We start from the raw sequence: 21596 nt of genomic DNA, 5'->3' as shown, positions 1-21596 counted from the left end.
AAAAAAAAAAAAAAAAAAAAAAAAAAAAAAAAAAAAAAAAAAAAAAAAAAAAAAAAAAAAAAGAGGGGGAATATCTCTCTAATCTTTCCCAAAACTCCCAAATAAATTCTTCTTTTCATCTTCACTTCACCCTCACTCTTCCCCTCTCCCCTCTCATATCCTCCCCTCCCCATCACCAACGGGGACAACGCCAGCACCAGCACCAGCAGCACCACCACCCCGCCCACCACAGCTCTCCAACATCTCAATCCCCTCAACCCCGGCCCCAAAGTCCATGACCAGGATCTTGGGGTCCTGGCCCGTGCTGATGATGCGCCGGTAGTCGCTCTTGGCGCTGAGGACCCAGCTCGCGTGCCAGCGCGGGAAGTCGAGCAGCTGGCGGCCCGTCTCCATGTCAAACACTTTAATGTCCGTGTCGTACGAGCCGCTGACGAGCCGGCCGCTGACGCTGTCGACGTGCAGGCTGCGCACGAGGTTCTCGTGCGCGCGCATCTCGCGCACGCACTCGCCCGTGTTGGCGTCCCAGACGCGGATGACGCGGTCGTTGCCCGCCGATGCCACGTACCGCCCGTCCTCGCTGAACTGCGAGCAGGCGAGCCCCTTGGTGTGGCCCTGGAACTCGCGGATCGCCTTGCCGGTGTCGATGTTCCACAGCTTGACCCGGAAGTCGCCGCTGCACGACACGATGGTGCTGCCGCGCATCTGCACGGCGTTGACGGGGCCCGAGTGGCCGCGCAGCTGCTTGAGCAGGGAGCCCGTCTCGCGGTCCCAGACGCAGATGGAGATGTCCTTGGAGCAGGTGACGATGTGCCGGTCGTCGAAGCACAGGTCCAGCACGGCGGCGGTGTGGTGCTGCAGGCGGCGCACGGGGCGGTAGCCCGAGGCGATGCTGTAGACGATGCAGGTCGCGTCCGAGGAGCCGGTCACGAGGATGCGGTCGTCGTACTGCAGGCACAGGATCGAGGCCTTGTGGTGCGTCTCGAAGGTGACGGCGGCCGGGGTGGACGAAGGGCCGCGGACGGCGGCGGTCGTCTCGGTATTGGTGGTGGCGGCGTCGGGCGTGGCGTAGTGCGTGGGCCGGCCGTCCTCGTCGTAGAGCAGGGCCGGGTCGTGGATGACCTCGGGGGGCCCGATGACGAGCTTGCAGGCCAGGGTGTGCATGTCCCAGATGCGGATGGTCTTGTCGCGGGAGCCGGTGATGATCTTGGACCTGCAGGAGGGGGGTGGTTTTGTCAGTAACGGGGGCGACCTTTGCTGGTAAAAGTGAGAGAAGGTAGAAACGTACTCGTCAAACTGCAGGCAGTAGATGCTGTCCGAGTGGCCGTTGAGGTACACGGGCGTGGCCTTGCCCTCCCTCCACCTCCGGTCGAGCTCCTCCTTGGTCTTGTAGATCTGCCTCCAGTCGTTACCGGGCCGGGTGGGCGGGATGCCCTGGCCCGCGCCGGGCCGCACGGGCGCGCTGGTGGCGTAGGTGGTCGTCTTCTCGCGCAGGAAGGACTCGCGCCAGATGTGCTGGTTGCGGACGACCCAGCGCCAGCGGCGGGCGACGCGGGCGGCCGTGGCGAGGCCCGCGGCGTCGAGGTTGGCGAGGATGTGGATGGCGAGCTCGGTGGGCAGGCGCGAGACAAAGTCGATCCGGGTGATGCCGGGGACGTCGACGCCGCAGCAGCCCTCGACGACGGCGCGGTCGTCGACGTCGACGCCCATGTCGGGCTGCTCGTCGTCGTCCGCGATCAAGCCCTCTGCCGGGGAGTCCGAGGTCGTGACGGCGATGCCGATGCCGCTCTCGCGGTCGGTCGGGTACTCCTCCGGGTGCAGCCACTTCCGCTGCATGTCGGACTGGAAGGCGGCGGCGGCGGCCCGGGCGGCGCCGCCCGTGTTGGGAGGGATGATGGGCGGGCCATTGTTGGTGCCCGGGACGGGGACCTGGGGCTGCAGGTTGAAGGTGGACTCGCGCGGGGACTCGATGGTCTCGAGGCCCGGGAAGCCGTCGTACAGCACCCTCGAGTGGCGGAAGCTCGCGGCCTGCCGTAGGCGGCGCCAGGTCGAGTGTGATGTGGTCGGGCGGGCGGAGTGGCTGGGGCCGGCCGCGGAGTCGAAGGGAGAGAGGGTGTGGGAGCTTGCGTGGTGCTCGTGGGCGCTGCGCAGCATGGAGCGGATGTGGTGGTGCTCCTCGCCGTTGCTTGTGGCGACGGAGGTGCGGCGGCTGGGGATGATGATGCCCTTGAGGGAGATGGAGGCCCGGCGCAAGGCGCCCTTGATGGCCTTCTTGCCCTTGGAGGCGGCGGTGGGGTGGTCTGAGGCCTCGCCGTGGTCGCCGGTGTGGTCCTCGTCGTGCTCTTCAAAGACATCGCCGTGGGTTCGGGACCGCGCCCGCCTCATGTCGTGCGGTGGGAATCTGTCGGCGAAGGCATCAACCGCATGATGATCGTTGTCGTGGCCGCCGAAGAGGGCGGACTTGGGCCGCTGGCGCCAGGGGAGGGTCATGCTCATGCTGCGGTAGCGCAGGGCGTTGGGGACGACTGTGGTGGGAGAGTCGGGCTCGTGGGTGGTGAAGGTGTGCGCCGTGGCAGGCTGCGTCGACGAAGACTCGGGATACATGGCTTCTTGAGAGGGCGCCCAGTCGCTGACGGGGAAGACTCGTCTGGGGAGGGTCTGGACCATGGCTGGTCAACAAGGAAGGGAGGAGAGAGGCCGTCGTCGAAAGGGAGAAGAAATAGGCGTAACGAAGGCGTGGTGAGGAGGGTTGGCGGCCGAGGCAGTATCGAGGCAGTACGAGGCAGTAAGGGATCGGTCCCAATGGATTTGCTTCTTTGGCGGAGGGCGAGGGCGAGGGCGAAAGAGTGGGAATATGCGCATGCAGACAAATGAGATCAAAGAAGGTTGGGGATTGTCGCAAGACTACCTATACCGCCGGCGCCAGGCTTCTCTGCAATGGTGTATACGGGATAAAGACAGAAACCCAAAGCGTCTGGAAAGAGGGAAAAGCAAACTTGTTGTCGTCTGTCTCCTCGACTCCGGGCAGGGGAGAGTGGAAGAAGGGGAAGAGGAAGAAGGGAGCCCGAGGATTTGGTGGTGTCGAGACTTGACTCAGGGACACCCGGCGTTGTCCGCTGCGCTGAATACAGCGGTGCCTGTACCTGTATCCAGTGGAATTGGCTCTCGAGCAAGGCTCGTCTGGTCCTTTTTTAGTGTCTGGGTGGTGGGGGGGCGACCAGGAATGGAATGCGGGCGGGAAGCGGACAGCCCTGGAGCAGCTAGCTGGAGGAGAGGGAAACCAGGAGACCAGGTACCTCACCTCCCCGGAGAGAGTATCCGCACGGGCTGAAAATGTCTGCTCTGCTCCAGACCAGGAGACTTGTAAGGCACCTAACCTGACCGAGTAAGAGAATCCACAAGACTAAAAGAACAAGCCGCCACCGCTCCGACAAAAGATCTGGCTGAGGCGAGTGGCTCCCTTGCAGCCTTTTAGCTTTTACGGAGTATTAGTGCTTTCAGGGTCCAATGCCAATGCAGGAAAGGAAAATTCTTTTTTTCTTCTCCCTTTTCAGTGTCTCGGCTCGACCGTCCGGTTTGAGAGCGTCGGAACAAGGAATTGATGTGCTCAGCGACAGGAGCGGTAAAGACGTTGGTCGATCAATACCTCCATGTCTCTATGTACATTGTCGATCCCCTGGCCAGTAGCAGGTGCTGTCTCTCTTCTGCGAGTGCTGAAGCGAATGAAACACCGAGTCAATAAACAACAGTGCCAGTGCATTGAATCCATTGAAGCTCCTCCACCCCCGGCCCAGTCCCCCAGGCTCAACGCCAGCAGACGCGGAGGCGGAGAGTCGGGATGGAGATGGAGAGCAGTGGAGATGGTGCGACGGGCTGGCGCAAGACTACGGCACGCTAGAATCACTGATTGTCTGGTTACCTATCTGAAGCGTCGTCCTTGAGGAGCGTCGAAACGGAGGTGTGTGTGCATGTGTGTCTGTGGGTGAGATGTGATGCGATAAGACCAGGGTAGAGGGTGGTGGCGGTCAGATCTCTCTGGTTGCGGTCAGATGCTGTCGAGCGAGCTGCATCTACCTACACAAAACTGCTCGCTCGAAGCAGGAATCACTTGCATGCAGGGATGAGTAGTGTAGTTTTTGAATGGGGAATATGTATGCGCTGGTCTGTTGCCATGGAGGTGATGATTTGCTGTGCTGTGCTGGCACGGTGTCGTGTGTTCCTCTGACGGAAAGGAGCAAAGACACAGACACATGCTGGCCAGGAGTCACGACAGAAAAATGTTGATTCAATAAACAGTGCAGGGAACGATGTGATATGATGTGCAGATGTTTATTATTTCATGCGTTGTGTGCAGTACAACGCCATGGCCCATACCATACACATAATACTGGTACAGCTAAGCATCGGGCCAGACAGGGATGGGCATCTCATCAAGCCCTGCCCAGATTGTGTGTACAGTGGCCCTTCGAGTCAACCATTCCTTGATGTCCGTCCGTCACACCTCTCCAGCCCTTGCAACCTGTCACTGCTCGCCGCTATAGAGATTGACGAGCTTGCACCTGCCGCTCACTCGGTGGTCATGACAATCGTCCAAAACAAGTTGCGTAAACACAACCTGTAAAAGGCCTGATAACGAGGCCAGAGCTGACCCCCCATCTCTCCTCTATTTACGTCCACCGTCAGCTGGAGCGAATCAGCTGAAGTCAGCCTCAACCTGCTGCTCGCCATTGGACCGCCCTCCCCCTTGCTCACTCTCTGGCCGTTATTAAGGGCCAATCCCACCCTACCAAACCAACGGCGGCCTTTCTCGCGGTGCTTTGATGGCCCATCGCAATCTTCAAGGTCGTCTCCCCCCCCGCAAATGCCATCTCGAGTGCTACCCTCTACCATCAGGACCGTCTTGCCGAGTCCAGGGGTCCCTTGGTGCGAGCCTGCTGATTGGAGCCAGACCTTGTTTGTTGTTTTGTTGTTGGTTTAAAGGAGATTGCCAAAGGCTTTGGCGAACCCGTGGCTTGCTGAGTGCATGTGGCAGAGTGTACGGAGCACAATCTATCCAGGCCTCTTCCTCTCTGGAGCGAGACGCACGTGTAGGCCACGCACTCTCGCTAGCCGTACCCGAACTCTCGTTAGGAAGTTCGACGATATGAGAGGCAATTACAATGCCTCTTGATGATATTCAATCCCTGAGAGTAGAATACGGAGCAACTATTGTACAGAAAGGAAGGAAACAAATGACCGCTCCGCTCTCTCCACTGTGAACCCTAACCCTGCAATTCGCCGTGCTCTCCTTTTTCCAGCCCAAGCTTCTGGCTAGGATCAATCACCAATTTATCCACACGCCAGACAAGCAAAACACCTTGATGGCCCTCTGAATTGCGCATTCAGCACAACACCAATCAATTGATCTCGCAACCATCTCCTCCTCCTCCTCCTCCTCCTCCCTCCTCCCTTTCAAAGAAGACAAAGCACCACTCGCGATATACAGCCATGGCCGACAGTCGCAAGCCCCAGGCCGCCCTCCGCTCCGCCGCCGTCGGCCTCCGCCTGCCCCTCCCCTACCGCCTCTTCTTCCTCCTCGTCGAGCCCTGCTCGGCCCTCGCCGGCACCTACTACGCCCACTTCGCCCAGCGGACCTACCTCGAGCTCACCGACGCCGCCTCCCTCCCCGTCGACGCCGTCATCCCGCGCGGCGGCTCCATCGTGCTCGACCAGCTCGCCAACCTCTACCTCTTCTTCGCCCTCGCCGAGGCCCTCGTCCTGCGCTCCACGGCCGACCTGCGCGTCTGGCGCGCCCTGCTGCTGTGCATGCTCGTCGCCGACGCCGGACACCTCTACTCGGTCCGCGCGGCGGGCGCGCCCGAGATATACTGGAGCGTCGGCCGGTGGAACGCGATCGACTGGGGCAACATTCCGTTTGTCTACCTCGGCGCGTCTATGAGGATCGCCTTTCTCGCCGGGGTCGGGCTGGGAGGAGGGACCGAGGCTGCTGGGCAGAAGCGTGCGGCGTGAGGTTTTGTGCGGCGGTTACGGTGCAGCCACGGCAAGGCAGCTCTTGAATTCTACGGGACATGAGTGCGTCATAACACTTGTGCCGACAACATTCGAGTTGTCAACATGGAGATGTTGGATCGCCGTGCCAGCGACCTTGTCGATTGATCGTGGATCTCTTCTCTCGGACCCATCGTCGACCCTCGCCCAACAAGAACCAATTGGCAAGAATTCACACTAGTCACATCACTGAATCCCCGTCAAATATTCAGAACACAAGTTCTCACCCTTGGGAGACATCGTGGAGATGAATGCTCTGGGCGGATGCATCCCCTACCTCGGGGCAGACATTCGCCGCCCAACCAGCTCCGCCGTCGGATCAATCTCTGTTTGGTGGGAAAATTCGGCGCCACTCTTTCTTGCGCCATCGTCGGTGTACCCGGACTGACTACCGGGGCTACCTAGGTAGGCCGGACGTTGGTCGCTAGCATCACGATACGTGGTGGGGGAAGCTCCCTCGTGGTGGGGGTTCAGGTCGCATTGGAAGATCTTTGAGAAAGATTCGCCGACAGGAGCATTGCAGATGCAAGCGCCAACAGCAAGACAATGTGGGAATTGGAACAAAGGGCGTCCGTTTTTATCCGTCGGATATCAAAGACTGCGGAGCGAAGGAGGGAGAGAGGCGGTCCAGCAAGCAAGCGCGCATCCGGGCTATCAATGCCGGAGACCGGCGGATTCATCGTGGCCTGCGCGATAAATACCTAGGTAACTGCTCGCCGCAACATCTTGGCAGCTTTTTGCTCTCGCAGCTTCGTTCAAAAAGCCCCCGAATTTTAAACCCAGCTTGTTTTTCTGTCCTCTTTCTGATCTGCGCCATTGGTTACTCGTGATTCTCCAAACCAGCAATTTGCCCGGGTCACTCTTCTCTGTACACGCCGCCGGCCTTCTCATCTGGACATTGTCCGTGTCTGCTGCACCGCCGTCACACCCTCTCCCCGTAACACCGCATCAGCCCTGCATACACGCACACGCACACACAGACACACGCAATGGCCTACCCGGACAAGTTCACCGGCTTCCAGGTCAACGGGCCCGAGACCTGGACCGAGTTCCACAAGAACCAGTTCGACCCCAAGCCCTTTGGCGACTACGACGTCGACATCAAGATCGAGTGCTGCGGCGTCTGCGCCAGCGACGTCCACACCATCAGCGGCGGCTGGGGCGAGCAGCACTTCCCCCTCGCCGTCGGTCACGGTACGTCTTTGTGAGAGGCATCATCCCCGGGCAAATGGTCTGTCTAACCGTCGTCACCCCCAAGAAATCGTCGGCAAGGCCATCCGCGTCGGGCCCAAGGTCACCTACGTCAAGGAGGGCGAGCGCGTCGGCGTCGGCGCCCAGTCCTACGCCTGCCTCGAGTGCAAGCAGTGCAAGAACGACAACGAGACCTACTGCACCCAGCAGCTCGACACGTTTGGGTCTGTCTGGCCCGACTCGGGCATCGTCTCCCAGGGCGGCTACTCGTCCCACGTGCGCACGCACCAGCACTGGTATGTCTAGCAAAACGCTCGCCCTGTATGATTGACTCTGACTTTTTTTAATTTATTAAGGGTCTTCCCCATCCCCGACGGCCTCGACTCGGCCCTCGCCGCGCCCATGCTCTGCGCCGGCATCACCGCCTACTCGCCGCTCGTGCGCAACGGCTGCGGGCCCGGCAAGAAGGTCGGCATCGTGGGCATGGGCGGCATCGGGCACTTCGGCCTGCTGTTCGCCAAGGCCCTCGGCGCCGAGGTCTGGGCCATCTCGCGCTCGCACGCGAAAGAGGCCGACTGCCGCGCCATGGGCGCCGACGGCTTCATCGCCACGGGCGACGAGGGCTGGGCCGCGCCGCACCGCATGTCGTTCGACCTGGTGCTCAACACGGCGAGCAGCTTCGACGGGTTCGACCTCGACGCCTACCTCTCGCTGCTCGACGTGCACGGGCGCTGGGTCAGCGTGGGCCTGCCCGAGGGCGAAGGGCTCAAGGTGCGGAACCAGACCTTCCTGGCCAACGGGTGCTTCATCGGCTCGAGCCACCTGGGCTCGCGGCGCGAGACGCTCGAGATGCTGAGCCTGACGGCGGACAAGGGGATCAGGAGCTGGGTCGAGACGATGCCCATCTCAGCCGAGAACCTGAGCAAGGCGGTGCAGAGGCTCGAGAAGAGCGACGTGCGGTACCGCTTCTGCATGACGGACTACGAGAAGGAGTTTGGTGCGTGAGTGAGTTGGCGTTTTTGAAGCACGGGGGGGTTGGAGCGGATAGATAAAAAAAAAATATGCATGTGATTGAAGATGGTTGAATGATCGAGTGCTTTGATTACATTGAATTATATGTAGTTCTAAAGGAGTGTTTATGTCATCTGCGCTCATCTCCATCCTTCACGAGATATTACCGATTGCTCAGCCAGACACAACCTAACAAGTCATCCTTCCTCAATACATATACCAATGCCCTGGTTATATACCGTACACCCTAGTTCTATGTCTTAATGATAATTCCGGACCATACGACTCTGAAACATCCTTCGGGATACATGTAAGACGTGTTCAGTTGTAAGGTCGTTGACCGACACTGTATCCAATGATTAGTATATCGAATCCGCAAACCCGGTACTCAGTCTCTAAACTCACACATTGCCAGGAGGGCTGTATCTGGCGACAACATAGACTGCTCCATTGGAGCCAGTAGCAGAAGCCATGCCGACCTTGGTGGTACTGTTCCACATGACCTGGGCTGCAAAGAACGACACATATTAGCTCTTGCATCGCATACGATTCCAGGGGGCGGGGAGAAGAAGGATGCATACTGTAGTGACCGTAGGCCTCGAAATTGCCCTGAGGGATGGCCTCGTTGTGGTAGTTGGGCGCCTCGTTGACGAAGGCTCTGGCGCCATCCTGCAGCGGGTTCGGGTAGCGCCCGCCGCGCTCGTAGAAGAGGTTCTCTCCGCCGACGCCCGAGTGCTTGAACGCGCCGGTCGAGGCCATGGTGTTGGCGTACGACTGGGCGGCAGACTGGAGGCCGGCGTCCCACTGCAGAGCCGGGAGAGACTTGGCCGCACGGGCCGAGTTGTGGATGGCCAGAGCGTTCTGCTGGTCGGTGGTGAGATTGCGGGCGACTAGCTTGTTCTCTCGGACCGCAGAGGGGGTAGCGTTGGACAACCCGGAAAGGAGGAGGACGGCGGTGGTGAATACGGTGTTGAATTTGAAGTACATATTGTGAAAGCTGGTGGTCTTGTCAAAGATCTAAGCAATCGAATGGAATGATCAAGGGGCTTAGAGGATGATAAGGCTTGAGTTGCAGTATTACAAGGCAGGCTCAGTGATGAAGATCTTGTTGAATATCTTCTTCATCTTGGAAGTGGAATAGAAAGCCGTCTCCTTTTATAGACCAAGCAAGGTCTCCCAGAGATATTGTATGAGGATGCCAAGAGCATGACCGGAGATGAATGCTTTCGTCAGGTTCTGAGACTTGCCTTCCGCCACTGTAGCAGTTTGTGAGTTGAGGCACTTTGTCATCTCATGACATATCATATTTCGGAGTGGTCATCCCGGGGGTTGGAACTTGACGCGGAGGCGCATTCAAAACCCACCTTCAAAGCCCGAACTTACTCCACGACCTATATCAATGGCATTGGTAGGAGTAGGCTAGGAGTTCACCTGATCCGTAAGTAATGCGACCTGTGAGTGACGTGGAGGGAGGATAAGAAGCTAGTGTGTCACCTAATGCTCCGGCAACCTGTTGCCGGTGCCTTTTTGACATGTTGCACAGGGCAGAGAAGATCGATGGCTTCGCATCAGGCATGTCTTACTTGCTTCCGTCGGAGAAGTGTTTGTGAGACATAGACCACCTGGCATTGTCTCCGTGCCGCCTGTGAGAGCCGACCAGGCTCCGGGTATGAGTTCATTGCCACTGAGAACGGTAGAGTTTTGCTCCGTTGAGGGAGGTAACGCGCCGTGTAACGTAGGAACCGTCGTTAATAGATCTCGATAGCCGGCTCTGCCGCCCCTACAGACGTCACTTCTGGGGTGCTTAAGACCTCGCTAGCGATACCTACCCCAATCGGATCAATTCTGAAAGTCACACTTGAAAAGCCCTCCAATCAATCAAGACATGAGGCTCGAGCCGTGCCCGGTATTCAGGGCCAGCCATCCATCCACGAGTCATTTCTCCCACTATTTTCTCCCTTTTGAAACATCGAAGGGGAAAATAGCCCAGACCGGAGGAGCCAAACTCGTGGAAGAACTAGAAGTGTGCCATCGCCACCCGGAGCAATTCTGCACATAGAGGATGTGGCATTTTCACTTGGGAGGCTCTTCGGCAGTTTTGGTGTTATATTGCCCTGTCCGCCCTGTGAGGCGGGCTGGGTATGTGATCGTCTTACTAATTTTGCCCAAGTGGCTTTCCGACGATGTGTGGCGCGATGCTGAGGGCTTCGTGTAACAGTTCATCGGACCACTCGGCCATCTTGTCCGCGAGTTCCTATCATTTGTGACAGAGGCGTCTGCGGAATTAAGACCGCTATGATCCCAGAGGCTGGCTGAATTGGGTGAGGAGACTCAGATATGGAGTCACCGACGTCATACTGGTCAGCCTTACCAAGTTCCGTTTTCTGAGTTTTGAGCAGATTTCGAGTCAGATGCCATTTTCTTGGCCTGCTGTCCCAATTCAGGTTGATACCTCTAGTAGGATGAGATCACAACTTGCATCAAGATGGTTAAGACAGTGGAATGCCAATCTTAAACTTGAAAACTGACTCAAAAACCGATTGCACAAGCTAGTCTTAGTATTGAGGCGGATCTACCTTGCGCAGGACAAACGGAGTCCAAAAGACTACATCGGGAGCCAAGAGGTAGTAGGATGGAAATCTGATTACGGATGGGGCAAGGTACAATAACACACAGAATATAAATTTCGACGCCGAAAGGAATAAGAACGCTCGTGGGCGAACATAACTATGGTGTTTCAACCATCGTCCCCCTCCTTTTCAAACCCCTGAAGCCCTAAGCCTACTCGCACAGACACGTAAGCCAAGCATTAACTCAGGGTGGTCAACCTAAAGAGGGCAAAGGGCTCTACATGTAGAGAGCTAGGTTGGGCAGCCCACCTAATGTCGAGTCTTTTTTAACCGCATCCTCTTTGGGTCGCCCCATTTCGTCAATCTATTTGAATGATCTCGGGTTTGTCTAAGTGATATCTAAGTTATCAAATAGAAATCGTCTACCTCAAGGACGTATCCCACGCTACCTAACCTACAAAACTCCCGCTGTCTTAAGAGGACTTTCGCTCTGACAACTATTAAGGGGCACCTATGACGACCCTTGGTCTTAAAAGCATATTAGTACTCCGCTAAGCACAAGATCAGGGAGGTTCTACGTATGCTCACGAAGACACACTGGAGCGTCTGCCTATTGAATACCGGAAGGCAGCAAGTATCAGGAGGTTCATCCTGTGTCCTCGTTCACAGTAATAGATCATAGGGAGACCCACACGCCGCTTGTCATACCCAAGATCCCCAGATCATGCAGAAAATTATTGATCACAGGTAAATAGTGCAGCATACCCCTCTGTGGCATCGAATTTAACAGCACCGATATCTCACCGAGAGCAGCTGATCGGCTTCGACTCGACTTCGCACTCGACCTCGCTTCCTCTCTCTCTCCTTGTCTAGGGCCTTCCTTCATTGTTTGACTCAATCGGGCAATTCTTTGCGGCCGAGGATGCTCTTCCTGTCCGAGTTGCATGAGCAACGTTGCCCACTGCAATGCCCTGTCGGCGAAATACTAATCACCCAGCTACCTAGGTAGACAATGACATATCAGCGGAGGATCTTAACTGTAAATAGTCACTATCACTCTTTTGGGCGAATGGCCGTGGACGAGCATGCTAGCTCCCGTGGGCATACGTCCTTTTGTAGACCGCTCGGCCAGGTTACGCACCCATTCGGCCTGCCGTTCTCCGCTAGACCTTAACCGGTCCAGAAGTCAGCAGGCTCTCGGGAAGCATTTCGCCCATGCTGATGCGGGGCCCCAGTCGGCCCTTTGGGCACCCCGGCCACTAAGGTCGAGCAAAACGCCACTCGCCTTGCCTAGTCATCGGGCCTTTTTGTGCCTTTGCTCTGGGGGGGGACGCGGCAGGACTTTGTTGCGAGACATCGCACAAAAGGGACGAGGGAGCTTGCGCTCAAAGATCGTGGGATGGACTCGTTCTGTGCCTCTTAAAACCCCATACAACCAGCCTTGGCGTATGCATCAGACAGGAGCGTCGATTCGAGCAAAAGTTGACGCCTGGCCGAACTGCGCAGAGCCCCAAACGAGAGCCGCAACGAGTCAGGACCGCGACACGGTCGTCCCAGATTACCATACCGCGCTACCCCAACCCCCACGCACGCCCTAAAAAGCTTGTTTCGGTTCTTCTGGTAACGACATCTCATCAGCCTCAAAAGGCGTCTCGAACGCAAACATTCGTGCACATCATCGAGCTCCGAAACACTTAGAGAGGGCGAGGGAGTGGAATAGGAGAAAGCAGCACGATGGCCAACCTCAGCATCGTCGTCCCCTGCGCCGTGCTGGGCTCCATCTGCGCCGCCATGCTCGCCTTCATCTGGTGGTGGTTCCCGCGCACGTGGAACAAGGGCAGCAACCAGGAGAGCGAGGAGATCAACATGCAGTTCGGCAGTTCCGAGAACGATGGAGACGGCCTGACTCAGAAGGAGCGGCGGCAGATCGCGGGCCAGCGGGCGCGCGAGTACCTCGAGGCCATCGATGCGAGGAACAAGGCGCGGGCCGAGGGGCGAGAGGTCGAGGGCCCGGCACCGATTTACTTTGGGTTCGAGAGGGGGACGCCGGGAGCCGCGCCGCAGACGACGGTAGCGGCTTGATGTATACACGACGGGAGTCTGGTTGGTTTTGAATAGCGAAAACACGAAATTTTCCGGATACTCCAATACAATGCATTTTCTCAAGCACCCGAGGATCGAAGCCCGCGCCCTCAGGTTATGATTTGTGGTATCCCGTGACATGTTGTGTCAGTAGTACTGATGATGAGGCACAGATTTTGTGGCCGGATGCATCGTTACTCCACCACACATAGACATGGTCCGCGTCAAGGTTGAACCTCAACTGTCACCAAGAGGGGCGGCTGAAGCTTGAAGACTGACGGTGGCTTCTATATGGGCAAGTTTCTCAGGTGTTTATTAGAATGTGAGACGATACGATCGATAGTGTTTAGATCTCCTAGAAGCTCTCGCTCGGCTCCGAGTCCCCGGGCAGTGCCACCTCTTTGCAAGATCCCATGCATGCCAAGCCGGATGAAGCGGGGTGTTTGCGATGAGTCTTCAGCCAGCATTTCAAATGCTCCCCTTCTTGGGAGACTTTGTCTTACTCATTAGAAGTTCAAGAGGAGGTGAGTTCTTCTTTAGACAAATGGGACTGAAGGGGCAGGGACAATATTGTGGATGTGTATGCCAATCTCGTCCTATGCAGCGATTGACAGGTTTCACTCTCGTCGACTTCAAGCAAAGCTTCCAACTGGATTCTTGGTGAGATTCTTCGTAAAGAATTCTCAATTTCATCAATCAGTTATCTCGTTTTCATACCCTACCACAATGGGTGCTCGTATCTACAGTTGGAAAGGAAGAATTACTGCCAGTGAGAGAGAGGTCATTGCCCCAATTAAGTGCAGCGGAGAAATAGCCTTCCGTCGAATTGGTGGTTGATGCCAAGTCCCTATATGCAGCAATGGCTATTACGAGAATGGATACCGGAGAGTAGTCTTCCAGCCATGGGCAAGGATCCCATTGCGGGCCTCGAAGCCAATTACATGATATATAAGTTGCCATTCTACGACTCTATCTTGACGCGGGCTAGCTCACCCATTAGAGCCGTAGCTACTCCAGATCACCAGAAATCCCGGAGAACAGATCATGATGTCCCGCATCGCTTCTATTCTAACAGCTGCGCTGGCATGTATCAGCGTCGCTAATGCCGCCTGCGGCGACGGCTCCCCTCAGGCCGTCGTCTCCGGCTCCGGCACCTTTACGGCCACGGTCAACGGGGCCAACGTCTACAGCGGCTCGGACTACCGCCTCGCCATTCAGACGGCCCTCGACCGCATCAGCAGCGGCCAGCGCGTCGTCGTCACGGCCTCCGGCAGCATCGGCGCCAGCACCATCACCGTGACCAGCGGCAAGACGTTCGAGGTCTGCGGCACCATCAACGTCGGCAACAAGGCTGGCCGCGGCGCCATCGAGGTCATCAATCAGAGCGACGTCAAGATCCCCTACCTCAAGATGACCGGCAACCCCTACTTCGGCCTGCGCTGCTCCGGCACCCGCAACCTGAACCTGGGCGACATCACCATGAACCTCAGCGGCGGCCTGGGCATCCGGTTCGACCGCGACGCCGCGATGAACTACAACGTCAACATGGGCACCATCACAGTGACGGGCGCCGGCAGCCACGCCGTCGAGACCTGGAACATCGACGGGCTGACCATCAAGTCCGTCATCGCCCGCGACGTGGGCGAGTGCGGGCTGCTGCTCCAAAAGACCATCAACGCGCGGGTCGGCTACGTCGAGGGCAACAACGTCGCCAAGGGCACGGGCTACGCCACCCTCCGCTTCGCCAACAACAACGGCCAGCTGGGCGACGGGCAGTACACCAAGACCAATGTCTTTGTCGACAAGGTGGTCTCGCGCGGCGGGGGCCGCGGCATCTTTTGCGTGTCCATGTCCGGCGCCGCCGAGATCAAGTATATCGACCTGGCCGACAACGGCAACAACGCCGTGCTCATCGAGAACTGCTACAACCTCGCCATCAGGGACGGCGTCATCAACGGCGGGGGTGAGGTGCGCGTCGCGGCGCGCAGCGAGTTCCCCAACACCAGCGGCATCTTCTTTGAGGTCGAGGTCAACAACAACTCGGTCCGCGAGTCTCCCTGTGCCGAGAACATCTTTTGGGCTATCACGGGCAATGCGAAGAAGAATGTTTGCTAGATAGATAGCATTTGTGTAAGACATGAGAAAAGCTCTGAAATTGTACGCAAGGAAACGCGCGTCATTGCACTTCGGGAAGAGCACATCTGCCCACCGCAGTACCATCGTGGTGGAAGCATGACGAAATGCCCTCTCGGCACATACCCATAGTCCTGTGAATACCAAAACCCTAGCTCGGTTTTAACTCATGATGTCTTCCGGACCAGCTTGGGCCCCTGTCTCCTTGTTTCGACACTTCTCCAGGGGTAATGCTGGGACACTAATTGTGGCCTTAGCCGCCCCGTCTGCCTGGGCTCCGATGTTGGCATCTTGCGGCAAGGGTCGAAGTTCCATCTGATGCGAAAGGCGGAACGGGAATTTCCACACCTGGCAGAAGTAGACCGCGCCACCACTCTCGAAAGAACCCGGAATGTTGAAGCTTCGGGCCCAAATATGCGGATTTTTGGACGGGAGAAGAACTTGTGCTCTGTCGGTTTTCCGGGTGTGATTGAACAAGCCTCCTTTTCGACATTGACAGGACTCAAAGACCTGACCCGGAGTGTGCCAGTAGATATCGTCCGCTAGCCTCCAGGGAACGGAATCGATACTCCCCCGAGCATTGATGATTCTCTCCAAGAGGTTTACGCATACACCCATATACTCCTTGTTCTTGGGGAGGCTGGTACCGAAGCCGCAACCGTCGCAGCCCTGAACAAAAGGGGGATTTTTAGGTGTGATCAGATCTCCGAAATCTTTTCCAAACAACGTTATCGCCTGTAACGACCTTGCCAAGTCGATCCAGCCCCGCCCAGAGCCCTGGAGTGAGAGCTTGACAGTATGAGGTCTCAGAGGTGTCTGGCACGTGGCAAGGTCCTGGAAATCAAAGCCCTGTAATAGGTTTCGCGGAGTGCCACGAAATCGAAAACCGACCCCATTTTCCGAGCGTAGATCGCTGAGATGATCTACTACCTTTTCCATAAGTGAATAGATATCAAGGACCCTATCCCTAAAGCAGTAGAACTTTTTCTTCTTTTTGGCGAAACTTTCCCTGACTGTCTCCCCGCGAGAATTGCGAGTTTCGACCTCCTCTTCCCACAACTCTTCCTCATCGAGATACAGTTGAGTTGCGCAATTGTCCGCGTTGAGAAGCACAGATGCAGCTGCTTCAGCACCTTGAAGGCAAGGATCGGCCTCTTTTATCTGCTTCATGTGGTGACTCAGGACACCAGGGATTGCTGAGTGTTCTGACTTCAAAGATGCCCGTACGAGATGGAGCAGCGCGCTGAGGCCGTCAACCAGCCACGCCCTGCGATCTGCCACATCATAGAGCAGAACGTACTGCTTGGACATAAAAGTCAAGCGAGATCGATATCCTTGCAGGGGGCTCGATACTATCGATTTGTCCTTCTTGCTCAGGACAAAGGATGTGCTGACAGTTATGGCGTTCTCTGAGCCGGCCGAAACGACAACCTTCTCCCATACATGACGGTCACGTGGGCAACCTAGTCCAGACCACTTGATGTCATAGTTGGCGTTTGGCGATCCTATACACTCTCGATAAGCAGCAGATCCGAATGCAAGGGCGTACAATCTTCTCACCTGTATGATTCCGGGCACGAGAACACCATCCCACGATGTGACGGGAGGAATTAAGCTCCGCTTCAGTAACGTACTCAAACTCTCCTATACGAGCATCGGTGTACGAGATTCTCTCATGATTCTCATTGTACCACATATGCCACAGGACTATATCCTGAACCTTCCGAGTTGGAACCAAAATAGCGCTAAAGCCTTTGATTAAGTTCATTTCGTTGAACTTTTCGATCCCAGTCGAATCGACCAATGCCATCAGAACATCCAAAGGAATCTCAAGGCCAGTGCCTGGCTCAAGCGCTGGTCTGACCTGGACTGGGTAGCCAGTAACAACCACTGGATTCTTGAATAGCTTGTGCCAGCACTGTCCATTCCTCGGAGATTGATGGTTCAGGTACCTTTCTGTGACAAAGTACATGTTTGCGCGCAGCGCGACCTGTCGAGCTCGAGGTTCAAACATTGCAGAACTCCTGAAGAATGGCTTGTCTAACATACGTGTATGTAGCACCGGATAGATGGTAGCTATCTCCGACGAGTAAGGCGAGCTCTGTAGGGCCGAAGCGATCCAGCCAATCTGCTCAGCCAGTTCTGACACGAGATAAGGAGATCCTTCGGCTCTAATGAGGAGTTTGGCGGCTGTGAATGAATGCTCCAGAAATACAAACCCATCTAATTCACCGACTAGTGAGTGAGCAGAGAGGTCAGCATTTGAAACGTCCGTATATCGTGGCTTTGCGTACAGGAGATTGACGTGACCATGGAACGAGACAATGCAACAACTTACAGTGTTGTTCCTTTTCCAATGCGCTGGCCCCATGTGCTGACCATCCCTTGATGGCCTTTGTAATCAAATCGAGTGCTCGCTGTCCTGTTTCGGGCCATGTTTGTAGGACATATTGCTCACAGGTAGCTGCCTGTACATCCCTCGATCCGGTCAGGGTGATTATCCTGCCGAGAATCGTGATGATATCGATTTCGTCATGTGCCCATTCCTCCACCAGTAATCTTGGGTCCCAATGTACGACAAAATCGACCGCCACTACAAGCTGCTCTGTTGATGATGTACATACTTCTGCACTGGTAGCGACATCGCTTGACAAGTGCTTCAGGATGGCTCGTCTCTAGATGGTTGCCCTGGTAGAGTCAAGTAGGTCGCAGCAAATGCTTCGCCTCATCATGCCCTTGAGCCAATCGCGCCACCAAGGGAGCCTTAGAACCCCTGGGATGTTCGAAAGTTGTTGCTTGTAACGGCCATCACGCTGCTCGCCAAAACATTCATTGTGACGTTTCCCATGATCTGATAAGACCTTTCATCAGCGGGTGTCAGCAACGAGGAAGTGGGGACATACTAGTTGATCTGGTACGCCCAGGCAGTGTATCTTCTCTGGCACCTTCGATGAGGAAAGAATTCTTTAAGAAACTCAGAAAGGACGGCCTTGATGGTTGTGGCTGAGGAGAGGAATCTTTTCCAAGCCGAGTCGTACACAGCTCTTTGAAGAGTACTACAACCGGCCTTCAAAGCAATTAGTAATATATTCACCACCACAAAGATCTTAGGAAGAATGACCTTATCTCATGTTGTAAAACGCTAGCGAAATCGCGTTGTTCAAATAGGCGTTGATTCGAGTGAAAAAGCCTCAGAGCGAAGGTCTCCAGAATGCCAGGCAAAGCTCTGGTCAAGAGATCTAGGCTGACCTGATCTGTGATATGTAACTCGAGCACACAGTCATACACGGAACATGCAAACTGCGCAGTATCATCCGGCTGATTGAGTGCCGCCGTATGACCACGACTCGTCTGATTCTCAGCCCTCAAGAACTCTTCTCTATCAGCTGGAGCCATTGTGAGCTTTCCATGCCGGTGGAATATGGCCGGAACTTGTCCATGGTGAGATTTCCCGTTGAAGCGTCCGTGGAACGAGTCCATTGTGAGATCTGATAGCAAGGGGTTGGCTTGGTCTCATTTCAGTAAATTAAAGCCGAAACTTTACAAGATTGACCTCTACTGGGTGGATTCGAGAAGAAAAGCCTTTAAGTATGAGCAACTTTCTTTCTATTTCAGGGATCATGCTCATGAGCGCGCATGCCAGGCTGCAAATAAGTCGGGCGCAAGGCAGAATTTCTGCGGGGTAGCAGCATCTTGAAGCAGGCTTACGCATCCGATCCGAGGGGTTATTTGGTCGAATGGTATTCCAGCTGCAGGTGATACGGGATGTGCCATGTAACATCATTGAGGCTGAGCTGGAGATCATTGCATGGTTTTGGTGATACTAAGTTCGTGAGCTGCCCGGATATATACGGCATTTATTCTTGATAATATCTCATCCAAAAAGCACGGCAAATTGGAATGGAAGAAATGCCCTGCGGATTGCTAGACCGTTTGCAATCATGCAGCCCAGACAATCGAACACATAATTATATCTTTGGAGGTATGGTGGACGATAGATAATAACCTTGTGACATTTTCCAATTCTTGTCTTTTAACGCAAGTCCTAAGATTTTACCTGTGTAAGTTTTGTGACGCGAAACAAATCTCTAGACAAACATCTGGGAACTCGTGATGCCAACAGGAGACCTTTCCAACGCCAATACGACGTGGCTGAGGGTCTGATACTTACGAGAGAATATGCTTCCCACTAACATGTCACCTGATGGGGACGCTCGCTGGGTGCAGGCTGAGGGCCAGGGGTCTCAAGTTAAAGCCTGCCCCGTTTCACCATCGACCCTCCAGGCGGAGGATTTCGATTCTTCTCAGCGGGTCAGATCAGCTGTCATCCGAAGCTGCCGAAACATGTACAAGTATTGCATAAACATCACATTATTAGATCGGACGAGATAAAGCAGGATAGAAGAGAAAGAAGAAAAAGGGGGCGGGGATAGGAGGATCTTTTTTGGGTCCCCGAGGCTAGCGGGCCGATGTCTACGGGAAACGGTGGACCGGCACAGGCCCGGCAGCGCAGTTTGGCCGTAGAGTGGGATGACGGCGGCTACGCGACGCGTCGGTCATGACATGTTTGGTGCTCAAAAGGCTAGGTCGCCTTAATGGTATTGAAGAGCTGCACTGAGACTAGGGTTGTAAGATATGAGAAGACATCAAGAATGGAGTAAGATGAGGTCGGAAGCTGCAGCTGCTCTGCCAAGTCGGCCGAGTGGCAGAAGGTCTCATCGAGAGAGCCCTGTTGGCCTATTTTAAAATTATTGCGTCTGCGACGAACTCGCCGTTAGAGAAAAGGAGAGAGAGAAAAAAAAGGCGCCCTGCGAAGTAACATGGCCTCGACGCGAAAGTCTCAGAAAAGAGGGGGGAGGGAGGGAAGGCATGCGCAGAAACAAAATTACGTAGGAAGAGAGCGCCATGCAGGGCAGTGTAGTTACGCCGTACTGTGTTCCTATGGGCTTGGGCATTCCAGAGATTCGATAGATGAAGACAATTTGGGCTTCTGACTGTTGAGACACGTGGTTTTTAGCTGAGTGAGCGTGTCGTGATCGAGGTTGAGGCTGTTCTGGTGGCTTGCCCGAGAGGATCTGTCAGTGATGACTGACATCAATGTGCATCCATTGGCGGCGCATGCGGTGTTGGCTGTACTTGTACAGTACCAAAATGGAGTGTCAGAGTGCTCGGCACCAGCCGAGACGATTCGTCCCGGGATTCACTAAAACCCGGGAGTAGAACGGCCTCCACTGGTTGGTAGCTAAAGATGGTTGGTGCACAAGATCAGACGGGCTTTGAGCTGTGGTGGTTTGACGCCCGCGCGCCGGTGGCCGCCAGCCACCCGTTGGGCCTGCAAGGGACGCCATCTGCGACAAGCTAGCAGTGGAAGCGAGTGCCATGGGGGATGGGGGCCATCTATTTGCGGCTTACGAAGCAGGGCAGGGGGTGTGCGGTGGTGGTGCGGGGAGCGGAGCCGCAGTCTGTGGGTTGGGTGGCATCAGTGTGTCTCTTCCTGTGTTTGAAACAAGCTCGGCCATTTCCCATCAAAAGATGCTGATTTGATAAGTGGTGGCATGCAACATGTTCGACCGTGGCAAAGATGATAATGGCCGTTCTATCAACCCGTTTTCGCAAATTGTCAGCGCCGTTATGGCATATAGTTCAGCATTCGGTAGCGTCTAGATTGCGGCGTTGCCTGAATGATGCGCGGCGATCGCTGTACACTTCATCTCAAAACGCCTGGAAGATTGCCATGCGCACCAAACACAGCCCGTTGATCACTGGCTCTCCCCCAAGGAGGTGATCCAATCTGGCAATTTTCAGGATCGCAAGACAGGGTTGAGGAGTGGTGGCCACTGGTGGTGTCAGGGGAGGATAGAACGGACGCATCTGCAGATACGGAGGCCAGTCAACGCCATGCAGGAACATTCCTTGCAAGGCCTGCCCTGGATTGGCGGCGGGGGGATCTTGGGATCTTGGTTCCTGGAGCTATTGCCATTTACCGGCAATGATCGACATTTCACCAGAGATTGAGGCGCTTGCAATGCATTGACCTCGACCACGGTCCAACCCCTGGCAAGCCAGACGGGCCAGACCAGATCCTCGCCATCCATCCGCCACGTCCTTGTTCCTTGTTCACGGATCTGGGAGGTGACAAGGGGCCCAAATGCCTCGTTCGGTCTTTTTTTCTTGTTCATTGTTCGCCCCCCCAAAGGAGCCTTGTTTGACCTGAAACGTGGAGCCCAGCCAATGACGCGGCCGGGACGACCACCCCCCGGCGGTCCAGCTGTAGAAACGAAACAGACGGTCAATGCGAACACAAGTCCGCTCCCCTCCCCTTTTAGCAGAAACATGGGCCCTGCGCTCTGAATGAATGGTGTGCGCGGGCGCGGGCGCGTTGAGCTATATGGATCATTGGCTCGCAGGCGGCGCATCACTTTTTGCATTCCAGCAGGAGACCAGCGTTTCCGCTTGGTGGTGGTCGGGCGCCGGGCGGCCAGTCGATCCACTGGTGCTAGTGTGTGAATCAGTGAGGGACCGCCCAGCCCCGACCACCAAAAAGCCCCCCCGGCTCCACAACGG

General features: G+C 55.7%; 7 protein-coding genes across 7 annotated transcripts; 4 read left to right on the top strand and 3 right to left on the bottom strand.

The window, feature by feature from the left end:
• Positions 1 to 153: 153 nt before the first annotated feature.
• Positions 154 to 2664, bottom strand: E0L32_007032 (uncharacterized protein; the record flags this gene model as incomplete). Its single annotated transcript, XM_031141731.1, has 1 exon — positions 154 to 2664. One exon carries the CDS (start codon positions 2662 to 2664, stop codon positions 154 to 156), a length of 2511 nt encoding a protein of 836 aa, XP_030994096.1.
• A 2820-nt stretch (positions 2665 to 5484) lies between these two features.
• On the top strand, positions 5485 to 6006 carry E0L32_007031 (uncharacterized protein; the record flags this gene model as incomplete). The annotated part of the gene is made up of 1 exon (XM_031141730.1): positions 5485 to 6006. One exon carries the CDS (start codon positions 5485 to 5487, stop codon positions 6004 to 6006), a length of 522 nt encoding a protein of 173 aa, XP_030994095.1.
• A 1028-nt stretch (positions 6007 to 7034) lies between these two features.
• E0L32_007030 (uncharacterized protein) lies at positions 7035 to 8241 on the top strand (the record flags this gene model as incomplete). The annotated part of the gene is made up of 3 exons (XM_031141729.1): positions 7035 to 7239; positions 7304 to 7532; positions 7593 to 8241. The coding sequence occupies 3 exons, from the start codon at positions 7035 to 7037 to the stop codon at positions 8239 to 8241; spliced, it is 1083 nt and encodes a 360-aa protein (XP_030994094.1).
• A 327-nt stretch (positions 8242 to 8568) lies between these two features.
• E0L32_007029 (uncharacterized protein) lies at positions 8569 to 9234 on the bottom strand (the record flags this gene model as incomplete). The annotated part of the gene is made up of 3 exons (XM_031141728.1): positions 8569 to 8593; positions 8653 to 8755; positions 8829 to 9234. The coding sequence occupies 3 exons, from the start codon at positions 9232 to 9234 to the stop codon at positions 8569 to 8571; spliced, it is 534 nt and encodes a 177-aa protein (XP_030994093.1).
• Positions 9235 to 12551: 3317 nt separating this feature from the next.
• On the top strand, positions 12552 to 12899 carry E0L32_007028 (uncharacterized protein; the record flags this gene model as incomplete). Its single annotated transcript, XM_031141727.1, has 1 exon — positions 12552 to 12899. The coding sequence occupies one exon, from the start codon at positions 12552 to 12554 to the stop codon at positions 12897 to 12899; it is 348 nt and encodes a 115-aa protein (XP_030994092.1).
• A 1047-nt stretch (positions 12900 to 13946) lies between these two features.
• Positions 13947 to 15014, top strand: E0L32_007027 (uncharacterized protein; the record flags this gene model as incomplete). The annotated part of the gene is made up of 1 exon (XM_031141726.1): positions 13947 to 15014. The coding sequence occupies one exon, from the start codon at positions 13947 to 13949 to the stop codon at positions 15012 to 15014; it is 1068 nt and encodes a 355-aa protein (XP_030994091.1).
• Positions 15015 to 15194: 180 nt separating this feature from the next.
• Positions 15195 to 18512, bottom strand: E0L32_007026 (uncharacterized protein; the record flags this gene model as incomplete). Its single annotated transcript, XM_031141725.1, has 5 exons — positions 15195 to 16537; positions 16593 to 17267; positions 17371 to 17454; positions 17657 to 17720; positions 18282 to 18512. The coding sequence occupies 5 exons, from the start codon at positions 18510 to 18512 to the stop codon at positions 15195 to 15197; spliced, it is 2397 nt and encodes a 798-aa protein (XP_030994090.1).
• Positions 18513 to 21596: the final 3084 nt, after the last annotated feature.

This window comes from Thyridium curvatum, assembly GCF_004353045.1.
Source record: "Thyridium curvatum strain D216 chromosome Unknown NODE_41_length_360454_cov_79.457556, whole genome shotgun sequence".
Lineage (NCBI taxonomy): Eukaryota > Fungi > Ascomycota > Sordariomycetes > Thyridiales > Thyridiaceae > Thyridium > Thyridium curvatum.
Note: the sequence above shows the minus strand (reverse complement) of the source record. Positions and strands in the feature narration are given on the sequence as shown.